This window comes from Physcomitrium patens, chromosome 14, assembly GCF_059467195.1.
Source record: "Physcomitrium patens ecotype Gransden chromosome 14, ASM5946719v1, whole genome shotgun sequence".
NCBI lineage: Eukaryota > Viridiplantae > Streptophyta > Bryopsida > Funariales > Funariaceae > Physcomitrium > Physcomitrium patens.
The window spans coordinates 14865873-14885512 of record NC_143423.1 but is presented as its reverse complement, the minus strand read 5'-3'; the positions used below and the strand labels follow the sequence as shown (position 1 = coordinate 14885512).

At 38.8% G+C, this 19640-nt stretch overlaps 4 protein-coding genes and 1 long non-coding RNA gene across 5 annotated transcripts; 3 read left to right on the top strand and 2 right to left on the bottom strand.

Moving 5' to 3' along the window:
* Window positions 1-18: 18 nt before the first annotated feature.
* LOC141046191 (uncharacterized) lies at window positions 19-1824 on the bottom strand. Its single transcript, XR_012218942.2, has 5 exons — window positions 1615-1824; window positions 1148-1304; window positions 678-731; window positions 550-586; window positions 19-132 (listed from the first exon to the last, which is right to left on the bottom strand). It is a non-coding gene; the product is annotated as an uncharacterized LOC141046191 (long non-coding RNA).
* A 29-nt stretch (window positions 1825-1853) lies between these two features.
* On the top strand, window positions 1854-4987 carry LOC112291196 (proteasome subunit alpha type-5-A). Its single transcript, XM_024538306.3, has 8 exons — window positions 1854-2484; window positions 3050-3131; window positions 3496-3576; window positions 3692-3805; window positions 3929-4027; window positions 4224-4282; window positions 4429-4531; window positions 4646-4987. The coding sequence occupies exons 1-8, from the start codon at window positions 2471-2473 to the stop codon at window positions 4802-4804; spliced, it is 711 nt and encodes a 236-aa protein (XP_024394074.1). The 5' UTR covers window positions 1854-2470; the 3' UTR covers window positions 4805-4987.
* Window positions 4988-6662: 1675 nt separating this feature from the next.
* On the top strand, window positions 6663-8964 carry LOC112291467 (large ribosomal subunit protein eL15z). The gene is made up of 4 exons (XM_024538893.3): window positions 6663-6711; window positions 7028-7194; window positions 8003-8200; window positions 8637-8964. The coding sequence occupies exons 1-4, from the start codon at window positions 6708-6710 to the stop codon at window positions 8880-8882; spliced, it is 615 nt and encodes a 204-aa protein (XP_024394661.1). The 5' UTR covers window positions 6663-6707; the 3' UTR covers window positions 8883-8964.
* A 943-nt stretch (window positions 8965-9907) lies between these two features.
* Window positions 9908-12334, top strand: LOC112291466 (uncharacterized). The gene is made up of 4 exons (XM_024538892.3): window positions 9908-10267; window positions 10620-10808; window positions 10963-11038; window positions 11199-12334. Exons 1-4 carry the CDS (start codon window positions 10250-10252, stop codon window positions 11966-11968), a joined length of 1053 nt encoding a protein of 350 aa, XP_024394660.1. The 5' UTR covers window positions 9908-10249; the 3' UTR covers window positions 11969-12334.
* A 3993-nt stretch (window positions 12335-16327) lies between these two features.
* On the bottom strand, window positions 16328-19088 carry LOC112291798 (NADPH--cytochrome P450 reductase 1). Its single transcript, XM_024539700.3, has one exon. It carries the CDS (start codon window positions 18720-18722, stop codon window positions 16701-16703), a length of 2022 nt encoding a protein of 673 aa, XP_024395468.1. The 5' UTR covers window positions 18723-19088; the 3' UTR covers window positions 16328-16700.
* Window positions 19089-19640: the final 552 nt, after the last annotated feature.

The window sequence follows — 19640 nt, the reverse complement described above, 5'->3', positions numbered from 1 at the left end:
GATCTCCCCACGTTAAGAAACCCAATCTAGTAGTTGCGACAGGTGTGCAATAGTTTGCTCCTAGAACTTGCCGGTGGATCACTTCATGCAAAGGACCATAGATGATCATTCTTATCCTTCAAAGACCAAAACCTGACCCAAGCACCATGACATCGAGTAACCGTTTAAGTGTAAATCATGGAATGCAAAAATGATTTACACTTCAGCTCATTTGGTCTAGCCTCAATACAGCTTCGGATCATGTATGTGGTCTGATCTACGAATGGCTCCCACGACATTTTGTCATCATAAATTGCATCGCGGCCCTTATTCAAAACAGACACAAGCAATGAATTCGTTGCTTCAGTGGGGCACTGATATACCCTCATATTGGATTCAACACTCTGATGCAGTGACGACTGTAATTCAACTTTTCCTAACAAAACCTTTTCCTAAACAAGTGTCTCTACTCAAATTCAAGTAACAATTTTAAATATATATCATCTCAGGTAATCTTGCCGACTCTCTGCAGAACAAAAAGAAGTACAAACGGCGATGTTTTCAACTCACAAGTACCGCACCTTGGCGAGCAGGTCGTCATCCAACTCTGCAAAGGAAAATAAATAAATAAATATATATATATATATATATATATATATATTTATATGTACTTGGCAAAAGACATAGTTTGTTCATACCTGGAAAGAATATATGTTCTACGACGGTGGATTTAGAGAAGAAAAATAATAGTTCTGATAAGAAAGGTGGAAATTTACTTTGAGGTTATCTTGTTCAGAAAATTTTGAATGCACCTTAAAAGGAAACTTGTTTTTATATAATTATTTTAATTGATTAATTTTAAAATCAAAGTATATACTTTCCATCTTAATTACTCATATTTAATAAAATTAGCATGAAAATCAAACTTAATGTATTTCATGCTTTCTTATTTATCATTTTTTAGATAAAAAATACATTAAAAAAACTATATACTTATACTAGCTCATAGTATTTTTATTTTGTAGTTTGAAATTTCAAGTGTTTATTTGTATGCTAAATAATTTAATGTTAGAAAAAAATTATACTTTGAACAAGCATTTCTAGTTCCACTAATATTGATACAATCAATTAGTGCTATGTAGTATTGATAGATATGGTAATAACTTACAATATTAATAATATAGTGTCATTTTATTAAAATAACTTGTAAATCATTTTGATGTTTCAAAATATGTCTTAAAGTGCAACATCTTGAATAAAAACATATTTTTGTTTCTCATTGGTATTTCATAATATTTTTAGAGAATTGTTAGGTGAACACCTCTCTGCCACACATCAAGCTCAGATATAAACTCAATTTAAGCTATAAATAAAAAAATAAAAAAATAAAAAAATAAGAATAATGCATGTAGAGAAAAACTATACTTTTATGATTATAAAGGATAGATCTTAATGTTTATGAAGAATAGATCCTTGATTTACAAAAAAAAGATGAACATTTCAAAGCAATGCTTGATACATTTTACAAATCATAGTATTCCTTATAGAAAATTGAGAGAGAATATATATATATATATATATATATATATATATATACATACATTTGAAAACTATAAAAGAGTAGTATTTTCTTACTTTAATTGTTTCTGTTGTTTAAACATATTTTGTTTAGCTTGAATTGGGTTCATATCTAGGCTTTGTGCATGGCATGAGGGTGTTTATGCAATAATAGGGGTGTCCACCTTACAGTTTTCTATTTCTAATAAGTAATTTTACCAAAGTGAGAAAATTATATCATACTGGACAAATAACTACAATATTTACAGTCGAATTTACATGTAAACTGTCTGATTCCTTAACTTTTTGATGTTTTGAAGATGTATGGTTGGGAAATAGAAGTAGTAAAAAATTGCCGCAATTGATGTCAGGACTCATTATACTTGAAACCTATTATTTACTATATATATAATTTTGAAATTTATATTTGAGTGGGTGAGAAAGCTTCGTACAAACATCCGACATTCTTGTGCTTATTACTATTCATTTTTTCAATTTTAAAGTAGTTATTTAGTTTAAAAATCAATAATACTCAAATCACAAACACCACCTTAGTTGCTTGAGTCTGTGGACAAATACACCACAGGGTTTTGAACAAGCACACTCATTGTTGAAATTTTTCAAACAAGCACATTGTGGAATAACTTATCATGTTAGTGTGCAATTGAAATCCATGCACACAGGTATAAGAAAATTCCTAATTGATAATTTCTTCCATTCTTTTCAATCTTAACAAAACAAAAAAAAAAAAATACACACTTGCCGAAGATTGATAATTTCACACAATTCATAATGTTGATAAGAGAAACACCAGCATAGAATAAGACCTTTCCCAAAGAAAAAGAAAAAGAAAATTGCATTAATGTATTCCTTGCTTTGCCTCAACTCAATCCTCAATTCACAAGCCTTGCAACTTATTTGAGCAACATCACCCATGTTTCTCACAAGGTATGGATCATTCTGAAGCGTTGCCCTCAGAATATGGTGGTTTATAAGAACGAAGCAATGACCCACATTGTTGAATCATAAATTGCTTGCATTGAATTAACATCAAGCCTTCAATGTTGATGCAAAAACACCACACATGCATATCAGTATTGCCTTCAAACGATAGCAATGTTGTGTGTTTTGTATATAGAATTTAAGGGTACAAATGGCAGACAAATAGGTCAATAATTATGCTCTGGTCAAGCTTTGGTTATTCATCAAAAGTACACGCATTCATAGAAGCAAAGGAACTGGACTTGTTGAATGCATGATCTTCTTCACAAACAAGCACAGAAGGATGTGTGTCAAGTGCACATTGTGAGGCAGCTGGGTTACTTTACACAAAACTGCAGAAGAGTTAAGTCCACATTTGTGTAATCAGATGTCCGGTATGTTCCACAATTTAACTGCAGTCTATGTCGTTGAGGAAGAAGAAGTAGAAGTCTGGTGATGTGAGAAGTTTCTGGCAACTGGGCAACAAATGTGTTTTGACTATTGAAGAATGCTCATGTTTGTGTGTGTGCAGAAGTGAGTATGACAGAGGCGTTAATACGTTCTCGCCTGAAGGTCGTCTCTTCCAGGTTGAATATGCCATTGAAGCCAGCAAGGTAACTTACCGTGTGCACAATTATTTAATCAGGAAATCGAAGTCGATTCTTAGAAACCGTCGCACATCAAACGCATTACTTGCTCATTCTGCTGTTTGCATATTTGACCTAACACGAAACTTTGCGGCACCTTGATGTATTCCTGTTACTGTATTAGGAAGCCCTAATCTCCTGCTGACCAGGTATTGAAATTGACCTCCACGGTGAGCGTGTTGCAAAAGCGAATTTATGAAGAAATTAGAAGAAGAAGAAGAAGAAGAAAAAAAAAAAAAAAATGTAACAATTGTGCATTGTTCTGTTGCATTGAATACTCACAACATTTATTTATTTATTTATTGTTCTGTGCTTCTGATAAATGCGGCAGCTGGGTTCAACGGCAATAGGGCTGTTGACGAGAGAGGGTGTCATTCTTGCAGTGGAGAAAGTAGTCACTTCCCCTCTACTGGTGAGGTTTTTGTCTATTTTGCCCCATCGCCAAATTCTGGAAAGTATTCTATCACAGATTGCGTTGTTACTCATAGCCATCAGCAACATGACTTGTGCTTTGCTGTTGATTGCAGGAAACAAAGAGCATAGAGAAGATAGTGATGATTGACGACTGCATTGGTTGTGCCATGAGTGGGTTAACTGCTGATGCTCGAACCCTAATGGAACACGGCCGCGTGGAAACACAGGTTTCAAAATCTAGATGTACAACTTTTGTAAGAGAGTGTTTTTATGAATGTGGATTCGCAGCTGGCTGCGAACAAGGCATCTAACGAGGTGCATTGTGTGCTGTTCACATGGAATTAATTTAGAATCATAGGTTCTCATACAACGAAGCCATGAGTGTTGAATCAACTACTCAAGCCTTGTGCAACTTGGCTCTCAAATTCGGTGAAGGAGATGAATCTATGGTCAGTTCTCGAAGTAACAAATCCTCTGTTGCTTATGTTGTGTATGAGCAATAAACATGATCCGCAAAATTCTACAAAACTTTGAGAGCTTACCACGGGCAAGTCATCCAGAAGTCGAGTTATTTGTCAATGGAAGATACACACATCAACTTGTGTTCAAATTTTAAAGCAACATACAATTTTTCATCTTGTGCAGTCGCGTCCGTTTGGAGCATCTCTTCTGATCGCTGGTCACGACGATCATGGTCCAGCCCTGTATGTATCCAACACTTTCTCGAAAGTTCTGTATATTCCACAAAGTGTGTGCCCATGTTAGAAAAAGAATATACAACCCTAGAATTTAAGCAATTAGATTCTCTAAACTAGAAAAGAAAATCACCACTAACCCACAGACTGGGCAGATTTCACACGGATCCATCAGGATCATATTGGGAGACCAGTGCCAAAGCGATAGGATCAGGCTCTGAAGGAGCAGACCAAGCTCTCATAGACCAATATGATCGGGTATTGCTGCAACCAAGTCTTCCATAGCTTCATCTATTCTAATGCATGAGGTGATTTTAATGAATTATGCCATAAAAGATACTGAGGATACAACAAAGGGTATTTTTGTTGCAGAATATGTCGCTTGTTGAGGCCGAGACATTAGCATTGTCGATTCTGAAGCAAGTAATGGAGGAAACTCTGACATCCTCTAATGTGGACGTTGCACGAGTTGCTCCTGAGTTTCATATTTATTCTGCAGAGGAAGTGGAGGCAGTCATTGGGAGACTTTAACCCATTTCTATTGTCTTCTAAAAATGCATTTTCTGCTCTTAGATCCTCATGTGTGTGCTCCAACAACTCTTTCAAGGTTAGTAAATGAATCTGGTTGAAAACAAACCTGAATATATGTTAGAACCTGCAAACTTGATCCTGTAGCATGGTTTATTAACGAGCAATATATTATTATTTTGTCTTGATCTGGATCACAAAAAAATTCTACAGACAGAAACTTAACTTTTTTCTGTGCATGATTGGCATTGTCTTCTCTCTTCGATTAAGAGATTTCTAGAAGCCTGCACATTCTATAATTGTCAGGTAGTAAGGCTTGTTTTTTTTTGGGTTCTGAAACAAGAAAGTCAAACACTTTTGAGTTAAATGGTTCAAGCAACCATACTTCCCTGTACAAATCTTTGTGACGCATTGAATCAGTTCTTCAGTTGCATAGAAAAGGTTGCATCAAGGAAGAAAGATGCCTTGGTGGATGAACAATTGTAACATCCTTGTAGTCTCCAAGTAAGCTCATTAGGGGTATCAAAGTTGGATGGTGTGGAGGAGTATGTCACGTGGAGAATTAATTTAGGAACAATAATTTGGCAAATTGTGAATTAATTGGGTGATGCACTTTGTTGGATAGAGAATTGGTAGAAATTAACCATTCGTAAAATGTAGTATTATAAAAATAGATAAACATTATAAGGTATTTTTTTTATACATATTATTATCAATTTGATCTATCCCCCATCCCTTGTCTTCAACCTCCCATCTCTATTCCTAGTCCCATGTCTTCAACCTCCCACTCTTGTTCCCAATTTCCTCATCTCTTGTTTAAAGGCTGGAGATAAGGGATGGGAGATAGAGTAAATTAATTATGAGATGGCAAGTGGGGGTGTAGCATTAACAAAATGAAAGTGTGGTTTTAACAACTCCCAATAAATCTCTCTCTCTCTCTCTATATATATATATATATATATATATATGGTGCTGCTAATGCCACTATAATTTTGGATATTGCTACTACAATCTACTATCCAATTGACATTATAATTAATTATTATTATTATTATAAGAATTTATTTTTAGTATTTTATTTTATTTATTTATTTATATGAAAGTAAACTTAAATTTAATAAAAAGTAATTTAATAGTTAATAAAAATAAAGTTGTTGTAGCGATATCAAAAATTATGGTAGCATATAGTAGATAGAAAATTGTAGTGGTTGAAGCAAAATTATGGTGGCATTAGCAATGCTATATATACATACATACATTCAAACAGATAAAATATGAATAAGCAAAAAAATCATAATAAATAAAATCTTAAAACATTGAAAGAATTGTATAGAAACTTTAAAAAAAAAAAAAAAAAAAAATGTAATTGCAACCCATTAATGCTCCATTTATATTCCTATATATGCTTTTAAAAAAGGTAATGGTAAAAAATCACCTTTTAAGCATGAAAATAAATTATTATATTTAAAGGAAAAAAAAAAGAAAAGAAAAACATTCTCTTTTTAATTTACTACAACATATTCTTTTATTCAACTCACCCATATCATGAAACGGAGAAATTCAAAATTTTATTCTTTCTCCCTAAAACGAGGTAATCCTTACAAATGTATGTTAGAATCATATAAGAATGGAATATATAAACAAACAAATACACATACAACTGGGCCACAACAAACCAGGCTCTCCCCGGATAGGATATGTACCCAGGGCCCAACATTTCCTCGCTAATCTCTCCTATCACGTAGATTTCCAGAAACTAAGCGGAGGGAACAGGAGAGGACAGTTAGGGTTTGGCGCTGGACGAGGCGGCTCCCTGCTTTGAACGCCAGGGGCTTCACTGCGCTCGCTCTCTTCTGTTTGCGCCATCGCCATCCCGTCTTTGCGTCCCCCTGCGCTATCCTTCATCATGGGTACTCTCCTCTGCCCTGATTCTCTCCACACTTTGCACTTTGTAGCATCCTGTCCTGCTGATATGCACAAATTCTCATGGAAATTGACTTCACTTTGATTTGTCGAGGAAGGATTATGTACGTTGCCTTAGGGTTTAACAACTTTCTCTCAGAGTGGGACGTACAATGTCTATATTGGACGTAGCTCCGTTGATATGCTCATTGAGTGGTGTAGGTTTGGTGCAATGCTGTTCAATTTTCACAATTAGAGTTCCGTCGGTTCGGAGTTTTAGGTGTTGATTGTCTGATTGTTGGTATTTATTGATTTTGCTCTCAGGCGCCTACAAGTACATTGAGGAGTTGTGGCGGAAGAAGCAGTCTGATGTGCTGCGGTTTTTGCTGCGTGTGCGCTGCTGGGAGTACAGGCAGCTCCCCGGCATCGTCCGCGTCACTCGCCCTTCTCGGCCTGACAAGGCTCGCCGTCTAGGTTACAAGGCCAAGCAGGTACGTGTTGAGACTTCAATTTGGCTATTTTCTTGCACCCTTTGCATTTGGAAAAATTGTAGCATTTGAATTGTTTTGATGGCGTGGCGTGAAGTGGCGTAGAAAAGCATCTACTATATAGTTCTGTCCAGTAGGTTGCTTGCAAGCCCCGATAACCCATTTTTTTTGGGTTGCCTCTCTCACTCACATACCATCGTGCCGAATAATTGTTGAACTTCTGAATGGTCTTAAACGTAAATGAAACTGCATCTGCATTCTGTGGTTACCACCCGTTTTTCTATTCTAGTCCTGCTTAATTCATCAGGAGTTGCGTCGCGATGTTAGAAATCTCAATGTTACTAGCCAAAACTGAGTATGTCTTTCCTAGTTGTTTTATGTCTAAGATGGCGTCGATGATGTGGTGTGCTAGCTACATGGTTTCAGTGGATTTCCTTTAGATGGCAGTTGAGGAGACACATTCGTGCATGTTTTGACAATAACCTTTATAAAATTTATCGTCCTCCTGATGTCATGGATTGGGACTTGCTCTTCTCTTGTATTTTATTTGTGTACTTGCTCATCGGAATTATTCATGCTATTTTGTGAACTTCTGGAGAACTCTGATCTTCTTACCTCGCGAGCCTGTGGTTTTGATTTTATCTGTTTTTGCATCTGAGTCTCATTCGATACCTATTCTTGAACTTAATGTAGAAATACTCAATTTGCATGTCAACATCAGCTCGCCAAGGTTAAATATTTACTTAACATGGTATTTGTTGATTCCATGCGATTCTAATTCTGACATATCATCGTTGTGGTCTTGTTTTAGGGTTATGTGGTGTATCGCGTCCGCGTGCGCCGTGGAGGCAGGAAGAGGCCAGTTGCCAAGGGTATTGTGTATGGAAAGCCTAAGAACCAAGGTATTACACAGCTTAAGTTCCAGCGTAACTTGCGATCAGTAGCTGAGGAGCGGGCAGGAAGGAAGCTTGGAGGCCTTAGGGTCCTCAACTCTTACTGGATCAACCAGGTATGTCCATATTTATGGATCTGTTTGGTTTTTGTAATAAACACAATCGAGGGTCTGATCGTTTTGAATACTGCCAATTAGGTGCGAGTTGCTAATTAATAATGTCGTGAATTGTGATTTTTGTACACGTCACGAGTTCTGTAGCATTTGGATATTTTTTTTACCCTATCTCTGATAATGTTTTATTTTTTTATTTTATTTATCTCTCTCTCTCTCTCAAGACTTGGTCGGTTACTTTCTGTCCAGAATGCTCACCAAGTTGAATTCCAGTGGTCCGAGAAGTTTTGTAGGTTTAGCTGAACTGGGCTAAGTTCTTTATTCCTTATCGTGATCTATTGCCTTCTATTTGTTGGGTTGCTATTAGTAATCCCCACGCCATGTGGGATCTGCGGAAGTGGTCTGTGAGGGTTTACCTATCAAAATGGTTTCGGTGCAGGACTCTACATACAAGTACTTTGAGATCATTCTGGTTGATCCGCAACATACAGTTATCCGTAAGGATCCAAGGATTAATTGGATTGTGAACCCCGTTCACAAGCACCGTGAGTTGCGTGGACTAACATCTGCTGGCAAGAAGTATCGTGGTCTCCGCGGCAGAGGTCACTTGTATACCAAAGCTCGTCCTTCGATTCGTGCTACATGGAAGCGCAACAACACACTTTCTCTCAAGCGCTACCGATAGAGCTCTTAGAGCTTGCGCTATCTCTGTATTCCCGTGGGGCACTGGTGCTATTTTATATGAGAATCCGTCACAATTCTGGACATACCGTCGCATGCGTTGAGTTGCATACATTCGCATCTGATATCTTACCATTTTTCCTATGTGCGCCATTTTATGATTGAGTTGAAGTTTTGTTACTCGAAATTTGTGATTTGCCCCGTCCTCATGGTGTTTGGAGCAATTGCTCTGTCCAACCGAGAGGAAAATTTAAAATGCTTTTAAGTTGCGCATTCTGTATTTCTTCGATGCAGCCCAAAATAATGGTTCTGTACGTCGATGTGAACCTCGTGTGTCACCTACGTTTTTAACTATTATATCTCACTTCACCATATAATGAGCTTACCATATTAGTCCCCTGTGGGTCTGCTGATTGGTACTCTTGCAATATTTTTTTACAATATTTCATTACATTAAATATTCTATCTTCTATTCACGAGGAATGTTCACTTAATAATATCACTATCTTCGACAAATCAGGGAGGACTGCATCAATACCCGCATCATGACCTGCGCTTCACGACAAGCCCTATCCTGCGCGGCGGCCCATTTACACAGTCTACGGAAGAGTTTGACCTCCAGATTTCAACATGCAGTTGGATATGCAATCCTTCCGTTGGATTCACTTGCACGAACTACCAGATCGGAGTCACGTAGCCAGCCTCGGAATGCGATGTTTGGGCCGCTAAAATTCTCGTCGACTAACAGTCTGTCTCTCTCGTCCCTCGCAGTTGATTAATCTCTTGATGTTGGTAATTAATTAACTTTTAACTGCTGCAGGTCTACCTTCAATCGCCGTCATAGTCTGCACACAAGCTCAAATCATTGACTGTTTCTCACCCATAATTTGATTCCCCTGTGAATAGTGATCCGTCTCCCCTGGTTTTACTGTATCACCATCGTCCTAGGGTAGGGACTATAGCCCCTGCCTGACAGTGGCAGAGCTAGGCATTTGTCTTGAACGGACATATCTCGTTCCTCGAAATCTCCCCCCCCCCCAGCGTCGCTCACAAGTTATGCTGCCATTAGCGCTACCTCCGGCCCCGGCTAAGTTCCCACCACCTCTGCTCTCTTCACCCAGCTGGCTCTCGCTAATTCTGAGATTGCAATTGTGCCATTATTACTATCTGAGGGTGGTGTCGATTTTTACAGCAGACGGGAACCTTAGTGGGAAAGAGATCTCTTGTTTGAGCTGAGTCTGGAGGGTGGAGGGTGGAGGGTGCTGGGAGTGATTGATCATCAGTCGGCGATGTGCATGCTTGGTATATTGTAAAGGCGCTGCTTTCTTTAGGACTTCCAGAGTTGCGCGTTGCAGAAGTGTGTCTGTCAACATGGCCAACATGAATGAGGTGCGTCGATCGTTGTTGACTCGATGTTTTAACAAACTCTTTGAGTCTAGACGGAGTGTGGCGAGAAGTTTAACGAGTGTGGTGTTGTATCTTCTTTGGTTTCAGTTGAACGATCTGCCATTTGGGTGTCTTCAGATATGGAGTTTTTGAGTGGTTCTGTTGGTGTGTTTCTGACGCACCAAGTTTGAAGCATCGGCGTGTGGTATCTGTCTAGAGAAGGAAGAAGCGTTCGCTTTCTTTTGTGCTGATAGAACAGTGAGGGTGTGTTGTAGCTTTAGACGATCTATTGAAGATGAGCAACTAGGGTTCTTCCATCGAGTCTTTGTTGACATTTGGAATTGGCTTTGTTCAGGTCATGAACATGAACAGAGATCCCGAGTGGATGACAGAGAACGAGAATGGGAATGAAGGTGGAGGTAAGCAGGGCAAGAAGGGTAAGGGTGGTGGCGGCGGCGGCGGCGGCGGCGGCGACACCAACAACCACAGTAACAATAATAACCAGCAGAATAATAACAACAAACCCAAAGGACCTGTGGTTCCGGTAAGCTGTGACATTGGTATTCACCGTAATTCATCCATTGTGAGTTTTTTTTTTTTTTTCTTCTTTTCTTTTCATGACGACAATTATGCTTGATTGAGACCATGTCGAAAGGTTATCTGTTTCGGCTGAAGAATTGATGTCGTTTGTGCTGAAGAAATATGAATACAAAGTGAAGATGTGCTGCCCCAAGTGTGAGGAGAAGGTTCTGGAGGAAGCTCATTACGTCTATGGTAAGATCATTGCCCCCGGTATCGACTCCTTGAATTTTACACGTTTCTTGTAGTGAATATGCAGAGATTACTTTGAACGTTCACGTGATGTTTCGTAAGCTGCCTCTTTTTGAATGTTGTATTAGCACTTACAAGAGGACGTTTTGGTTGAAATATTCAGGTGTGCAGTCAGTGAGCATCGACCGTGGGCACAGCAAAGTCACCGTGGTTGGGAATGTCGATCCCACGATTTTATTGAAGAAGTTCAAGAAGAATGTCGATAAGAAGGCGTACTTCTGGCCTCAGGAGACCAAGAAAGATTCAGGTGGTGGCGGAAAAGGTGGGAACGCTGGGCAAGGGCAAGGGAATGGTCAGAAGCAAGGAAAAGGAAATGATGGGAACAACAATGGCAATAACAGCAATAATAACGGAGGAGGTGAGAAGAAAAAAACTGGAGGTGGCGGTGGTGGCAACAATAACCAGCAGAGCAATGGTGGACATGGGGGTGACAACACTCCTAAAAATAAGAACAACAATCAAGGAGGAGGTGGAGGGGGAGGCGAAAACTCCCAGAGGAACAAGAACAACAACAACAACAACAACAATTCCAATAACAATCAGAATCAGAATCAAGGAGGTGGTAGTGGTGGTGGTGGAGGAGAAGGAAAGGGGAAAAGTAAAGGTGGTGGTGGTGGCGGCAACAACCAGGGCAACGAGTATCCGATGGTCTTTCGAGACCCTGGCTATGATTATGGAGGCTTTCCACCCATGGGAGGCTATGGCGGAGGTTACTACCCTGGTTACCACCCTCATGATATGAACTATCAGCCTAAAGCCAACTATTACAGCGATTACAGGCCCAGCCAGTCCTACCCGGCCGATTTTCGCAGCACGGACTATTCCAGCCAGCCCATCACCAATCCTAATTACATGAAGAGCATCATTTTCTGAGCAAGGTCGGAGTTGTGTTCGTGTCTCGGGTGGATTAGCTTGCTTTGGTTACTTCAGGAACATGTGACTGAAAAGCGCTGTATATATATATGAGTGTGTTTGTAGTTGTTGCGGAGTTAGTAGCTTATATAGACCGGGGAGATGAAGTTTTGACACGAATCCATTGTGACAGAAAGTACAGATATTGATGGGTTAGGCTCTCCTGTCGAGTTCATGAGGTTCAGCGAAGATGGGTCTTAATCCTCAAACTCAAGGTTATGGTGCTCGAGGCTTTCTGTTACTGGAAGTGGGGATATCTCTTTGACTTGTAGTGTTCTCGGCCCTGCAAAGCAGTAGGACCATTATAAGTTGAATTTCTTTCATATACGAGACCTAAGCTATTGCTCTTACTCTCTATCATGTATGTTCGATTGTTGAGACTGCTGAGACAATTCTTCTGCATGCTGATCAATCCGAGTATTATCAATAGTCACCTTATTTTCCCTCTTCGAATGCCGAATAACTGGTAAAGAAATCCAGGAACTTTTTCAGCATACCTGTTAGTTAAATTCTAACCTCGAAAAGCGAGGATTCAGTCGTGATGTCTGGAACCTGCCTACACTTGGTGCATATTCTGCCATCTCAAGGTAATGTTCTGCAGATTTGAAGAACAATTCCCACACATGTTGATTGGATAAAAGCTATGAACATTAAGATTAGTAAGTGTATAATATTTGTCAGGGTTTTAGTAAACTAGTCATGGAAGTGTAGATTACTTAAAATTTCGCTGGGTGGCATTTGATTTTATATTACTCTTACAAAGTTTATGTTAAGGAGTCGTCTCAGGAGCCATTCACCCAGCCAAGTATCATATGATTATTGAAGCTCTCTCATGAAAGTTTGGTCTTGCATTAAGTTCATGTTCACAATAACAAATTTGATGACCATTCTAATTTAAAATAATTTTCTAAGTTCAATTCAAACAAAACTCTTCAAGTAATATGGAATTGCTAACTTGAACAAAAATAGTAGGGGAATTTTGATTTTGCTAAACATAGCTCTTCTTCATTAAAGTATGTAGTAGTACAGTGTGATTATGTAAAATCTTTTCAAAAATCGCTATTTTATATTTTACCAGACAATCAGTGGATGTAGAAACTTTTAAAACATACTACAAAACTATTGTATGTTTTAAAAACTTCTGTCGAAGTACCATAGGGCATCACAAAGATCTTCTAATTTATTTTTTTGAGTTTGAATCATCTTGTAATTTTTTTCAATATTTTTGAAGAAAATGTACAAGGAAGCTTGGTTTGAGGCCTTATGTTTATTTACATCTCTTTTGAATTATGTTAGTATTGTGATTTCTGACATTTTGTATATTTATATATTTATATATTTTTAATTAATTAATTAAATTATTTAAATGAATTCTCTTTACTCTTAAAGATAGATAAATTTAGATTAAAAAATAATTTTTATGGATTATAAATATCACATTGCATCTTTAAAATCCAACAATAGTATTAATAATAAATTTATGCCTTGAATTTCATTGATCAAAATTTAATTCATTTTCTTATATATATATATATATATATATATAGTTGCTTTGAGATTTAATAATGATTTTGGTTATAAAGGTAGTACTAACTATAGTATATTTAAAAAATTAAGTTAAAGAAAAATTGGTTAAAATACATCAACTTTATATGCTTATAAAATAACATCGTAATTATTACAAAATTTGACAAAATTTTACTTTTAAAACCATATCAGTAGAAGAAGTTTTATTATTATTATTATTGAATTTTTTGTATATTCTTAGACTTATTAGAAATTTTCAATACCTAGAAGAAAATGAGAGAGGTCACAACTTTTAAATCTTTTAATTGTCTGATATTAAAAAGGCTCATTTAGTTGGCTCTACACTTATAAAAATTAGCCTCCAAGCCCCAAAGTAGAATACTTGTTTTTCCTACACAAGATGAAATATCATGTCTTAGAATTTGCAATAGACCAACCTATATATATATATATATATATATATATATTTTAAGAATATGTGTAAGACTTTGGAAAAAATAACTATTGAAATAAAATATTATATATATATATATATTATAATATATAGTAATATATATATTATAATATATAATATATAATATAATATATATATTATATATATATAATTATTAGAATTAAGATATGAGTTAACATATTTACTTTTATAACATAAGAATGATTTAGTCTATTTCATGGCCTCTTCTCATTTTATACTTTTTCTAAAGACCACGGCTTTTAAAAGAGAAATTTTCTTTACTAAGTGAAGAACCTTAAGAAAACTGTTGTATAATGGCTTTTCAAAATAACTACATAGATATTAAGATTCCTTTAACTCAATACAATGTAGTTTTAAGGTCCAAAGTTAGACCTTTGCAACTTTAACATATTATATCAAACTGATTAAGATCTTATTGACATAATATGTGTTAATTATATGAAGAATTCAAATTTATGTATTTGTATATATATATATATATATATATATATATATATAATTTTAAACATAAATAAATTAAAAAATAACTATTCTTCTATTATAAAATATTATCATATTTTATAAATAATAATATTGTAAAAAATAAGTCTCACAAATATTTAAAATCTTTGATAATCCAAAAATAACTTTATTTTGTGCTTCTAAGTAAAAAAAGAAAAAAAAAAGAAAAAGAAAAAAAAAATTGTTGCACAAATCTAATTGTGAAGTAGTAGAAGATACTGAAGAAATTGGTACAAGCATCTATATCCACACATTTATGATAAATTTGCTCAATTTTTATATTCTTATTACATATTCGAACAAAAAGTTCTAAAATGATTTTAACTTAAATATCTTGTGCATTTGGCATTTCTCTATTTTTTCAAAAAAAAAAAATGTAAAAAAACATAAAAAAATGCACATGCTCCTCATACACAATATTCATAACTTGGCTGCAAAAAAGACTACAATAATGAAATTGTAGCCCAATTCTCTTTTCCTTGCATGAACCCTAATGTTATTAGAGCACATGAGAAGGTGTTGTCAGAACATCAAAACTGAATTCTATCATGCTTTGATGGCCACCCATTTAAGAAGACGTGCAGCTGTTAGAGGAGGAATAATTGGAGGAAATGCACCCTCCAAGATACAAACAACTCCAATCCATAAAAAAACACCACTTTAACTCCCACCTCTGCCTCCACTTGTCTATTTCTAGTAGACTTCTCTTTAAACCCTTGCATTGTTGTACCCTAAGCCTTCATGGTAAAATCAACCCTTTCAAGTAACAACTGTAACCAAGTTCTTAGATATAATACACCTTTCCACACCATCACCATAATTTTTGCAATGAGATTGAATTCTGAGCCATTCTACAACTAGAAGTTCATGAAAAAAATCAATTCAAAAGAAAATTAAGAAAACAATCTGATATCTGAGAATAAGAATTACTATTGGGATTCATGCCATGGCACAAATAGAGTGTCAATGTAGGTAGTAATAGAACCAGGGGTGGTGATGGTGGATGTTGCATGTCAAGGAAGTTCTCTTCAATGCAAACCTCTATGAATTTTGGATGAATCAGATTGTAACTAGATGGAACGTTCTTCTAGTCTTCTTCAAGTGCTTACTCTACTCCTCACTATGATTGTCCATGGATTCACTCCAAGTGGTTAATTGGTTTTGTTAAAGTCTTGTGAATCGACAAGTTAAATTAAGTTTTGTTGAAAATAATAAAACAAAAGTTTTGATGAAAACAATGATGATTGAAAAATCCAACCAATGAGAAGGCCAATTTGTCTTCCTAGTTTATGGTATTGATTTACATCCACAAATGTGTTTTATATACATACATACATATATCTTAGCAATTTATTGATAAGATCGTTACACAATGTATCTCTCAAGCTGTCGTTAAATCGCTTGTGGTTCCGGTGACAATATGCCCCAAGTCTGCAATCTACACTAGATCTGTGATGGACAATCCAAGCACCCAGATTTTGCCGAACCATATCAATGGGATCAGGCACGTCTGAACCCATCTCATCTAATCTACTAAAACTCAGTTGTTTCATGATCGTAACAATGCATTGCTGAAGCTCAACTTGCCGTCATATAATTGATAGTGAAAACGCTCAATGGTTTAGTTTCATTTCGGTGTCGCCGTTGATCCATGTTGCCACACTTGGAATCTTCCCGCGACAGATTGTTGTCGCTTGAAACCTGAACATGCAGTAGCGGATAGAGCTCGAACTAGACATAGCTTCGAATCCACAGGGCAAAAAAAAAAAAAAAAAAAAAAAAATAATCTCAGTGGTTACGCTAAATCGAGACGCAGGTTTGTAGTTGAAACATGTGCCGGGCTGAAATGCCTTCACTTTTTTTTGGGTAGGTTTTGTCCATCGTGATTGTAAAGTGAAGATGAATCGGCCATCTTGCTCTTGACTCATCTAGTTAGATACATCCTTGAACTTGTGAACTAACATTCAACTTCATCAACTTGCTGTTGAACGGTTGTCTCTGCCGAAGGATTATGGTCGCTATGGGGTGTTCCTAACAAATACCTGAATTCGCAGCTGCTATTGCACAATGTGCGCACTGATTGTGTGAATTTCGACTAACTCTAAGCAGTGGATGTTTAAAATTATCTTTACAGTAAAACCATCGCTGAAGTTCGATTGGACTGAGAGATGGAGTTGTTTCGATGACGAGTTACCACACATCCCTCTGGTAGCGCCCATCCTGCTGCAGCTGCTTGACGATTTCTTCCGCCTTGCTGCTGTCGACGCCGTCTTCTTGCTGCACAATGCTGTGAACCACCCTGTGCACATCCCTTGCCATGCCCTTCGCGTCGCCGCACACGTACAGGTACCCATCAGCGCTCAGTAATCTCCAGATGTCGCTCGCGTGTTGCTGCATCTTGTCTTGCACGTATTCCTTTTGTGAGTTCTGCCGGGAGAATGCCACCACGATCTCGGTGATGCCGTTCTTCACGTAGTCGTTCAGCTCATCCTCGTAGATGAAGTCCTTGTCGCTCGAGCGGCATCCGAAGAAGAGCTTCGCGGGGCCTAGGGTAGCACCAGATTTCTGAAGGGCATCTCTTTCTTGCAAGAAGCCTCGGAATGGCGCCAGTCCTGTGCCAGGCCCGACCATCACAATAGGTGTTGCTGGATCGGCTGGCAGCCTGAAGCTCGATTTTCGGACGAAAATGGGAGCCGAGCTGCAATTCTTGGGGCCCGATTTCTCAATTGAATTTGCGTTCTTCATCCAGGTGGAGCAGACCCCGCGGTGAATGCGCCCGGTGGGGCTTTTGCCGTAGACCAGAGCACAAGTGACATGGATCCTGGTTGGATGAATTGCCGGAGACGAAGAGATGGAGTAAAACCGTGGCATCAATCGTGGGGCAACTCCTGCGAAGAAGACACCGAGTGGCACTTTCGCGGAGGGGAACGCAGCCAAGATTTCCAAGAGACTGCGTTGGCTTGCCACAACCCATTGTGCGTACTCATCCTTCCCATCTACTGAAGCGAGGAACTTCAAACGTTCTGCTTCCTCGGGATCCTGGGCGTACGCTGCCAGAATGCTCAGAATTGCTTTACGGGGAGGGTTCAGCAAATCTGCATATCGTCGTAATGCGGTGTCCACGGTGAGCGGGCCTGGGAATGGTTGGGGTAGATTGGATGCAGCCTTGGCATCCACATGAAGAGAGAAAATCATATCCCGATCAACGCCGAGGAGCCTTGCCGCTTCTTCCACGTCTTCGCTGCTGTTTTCCACGAACACTCCCACATGATCACCTGTCTCGTAGGTGATCCCCGTGTTTGCGATGTCGAACTCAAAGTGCGTGCATGACCTGTCTGAGAGAGCGGTGTGAAGCTCTTTTACCACTGCCACTTCAGCTTTGCAAGGGTGGCTGACGTCGAATACACCTTGGCCGTTCTTCCTAGCTTCGTATGATTCTTCGTGGACCTCAGTTCCAGCCTCGTATGTGACCAGGCGATACTCTGCAACAGCGGCGGTGTAAGTAGCTGTCGGAGTAGTTTGGCCTGTGCCCAAAATTTCATCAAGAGCAGGCCACAGCTTTAGCTTCCATGCAGCGAAATCGTCCTCGATGCAGTCGTTGTCGTCGCCTAGTCCAACTTGTACCAAGCGCTCTCCACCGTACTTCTCCAGCGCTTCGTCAATCTGCACCGCCACCTTGTTGAAATGCTCGTACTGGCGGTTTCCGAGGCCGAATACGCCGAATTTCATCCCTTTCAGCTTGAAATCGTTGTCCTCGCTGGAATCAACCAGCCACTTGTGGAACCGAGCGGCGTTATCTGTTGGCTCACCGTCGCCGTAGGTTGCCACTGCGAAGAATGCGATTCTCTCCCTTTTAAGCTTCGCCGCGTACTGATCATCGTCGGCTCCATACTCTTCCAGATCCAACACTTTAAACTCAACGCTATCGCCGTACCTAGACTGTGCTTCCTCCGCCAAAGCCTTGGCAAATCCTTCTGCTGTGCCGGTCTGAGTACCGAAAAACACCGACACATGATTCTGGATGGTGTCCTCCGGCAGTTCCTCGATCTCCTCCACCTTCTTGGCCTGCAAGGGCTGTGGCTCTGCGCCCTTGCTTCCCTGTTGCCGATACAGGAAGAACCCCACAGTCGCAAACAGCAAAACACACGCCCATATTTCGAAAATGCTAAAAAAAGGGGGCATGACCGAAATTGAAACCGCAATGAGCGCCATTTCTGTTTCTTAAATTCAACCACTATCCCTTCACTAGTTTCGTGTCCCAAGCTTGAAATTTCTGATTGAATTGGCAATCTGTAGGAATGAATTCGCTTCTTCCAGGTTCGTCGTTACCAATCCCCTGGGTCGTTGTTTTCTACAGACAGAGAATTCGATAAACCTATCAATTTCAAACCCGACTACCACGCACACTAAAATCCTTCACACAACCACCAGTTACCATCAAACTTCCTCTACAATTTTCGGCTCCGCACTGGTCGATCTCTATCCGCAGCTGAATTATGCATCTCAAGCAGTCAACTCCCGCTTGACAAGCACACAGAGCGTCTCTGATGGGTTCAGGGCTCCAAGCCACCACCTAATAAACCCAACCTCCGCAGATGAACGCTGCAGCTAAAGCTTGGCATTGACCTCTACAGTGACGGCAGTTTGCCGTTCAACTTCCTCTCCAAAATTCCATCCAAGTGTGCACGTCAAGAACGACAACTAAAGTCGCTTTGTGGCGAGTGAACCACGAGAGAACAGACGAGCTTCAGTAGAAAGTTGTAAGGAAAGAAACAAAACCCAGTAGAAAAGTCGCTGAAAGCGCCGCGCTTTTGGGAGTCCGGAGACCAGTGGGTTGACTGGACTAGACTTATGGCGTGGGATTTCACAGAATTCGGTCTGTGCTGGAAGCGCTGACGTCTTCCTTCAAATCCAGGGAAATTCCACGCAGCTTCTTGGCGAAATTACGCGAAAAGTCAAAAAGGTGTGAAGACCTTTCGTGGGTAGTCAAACAGTAGTTGAAACCAGCTTTGATTGTGTAACCAGGTCATTAAGCACTCACCACCTTACATGGTTACAAAGAATTAGTTTAAGAAAAACTCTAGTTTGACCTATCAATCATTTACAAACATTTAAAAATTCAAACTTGTG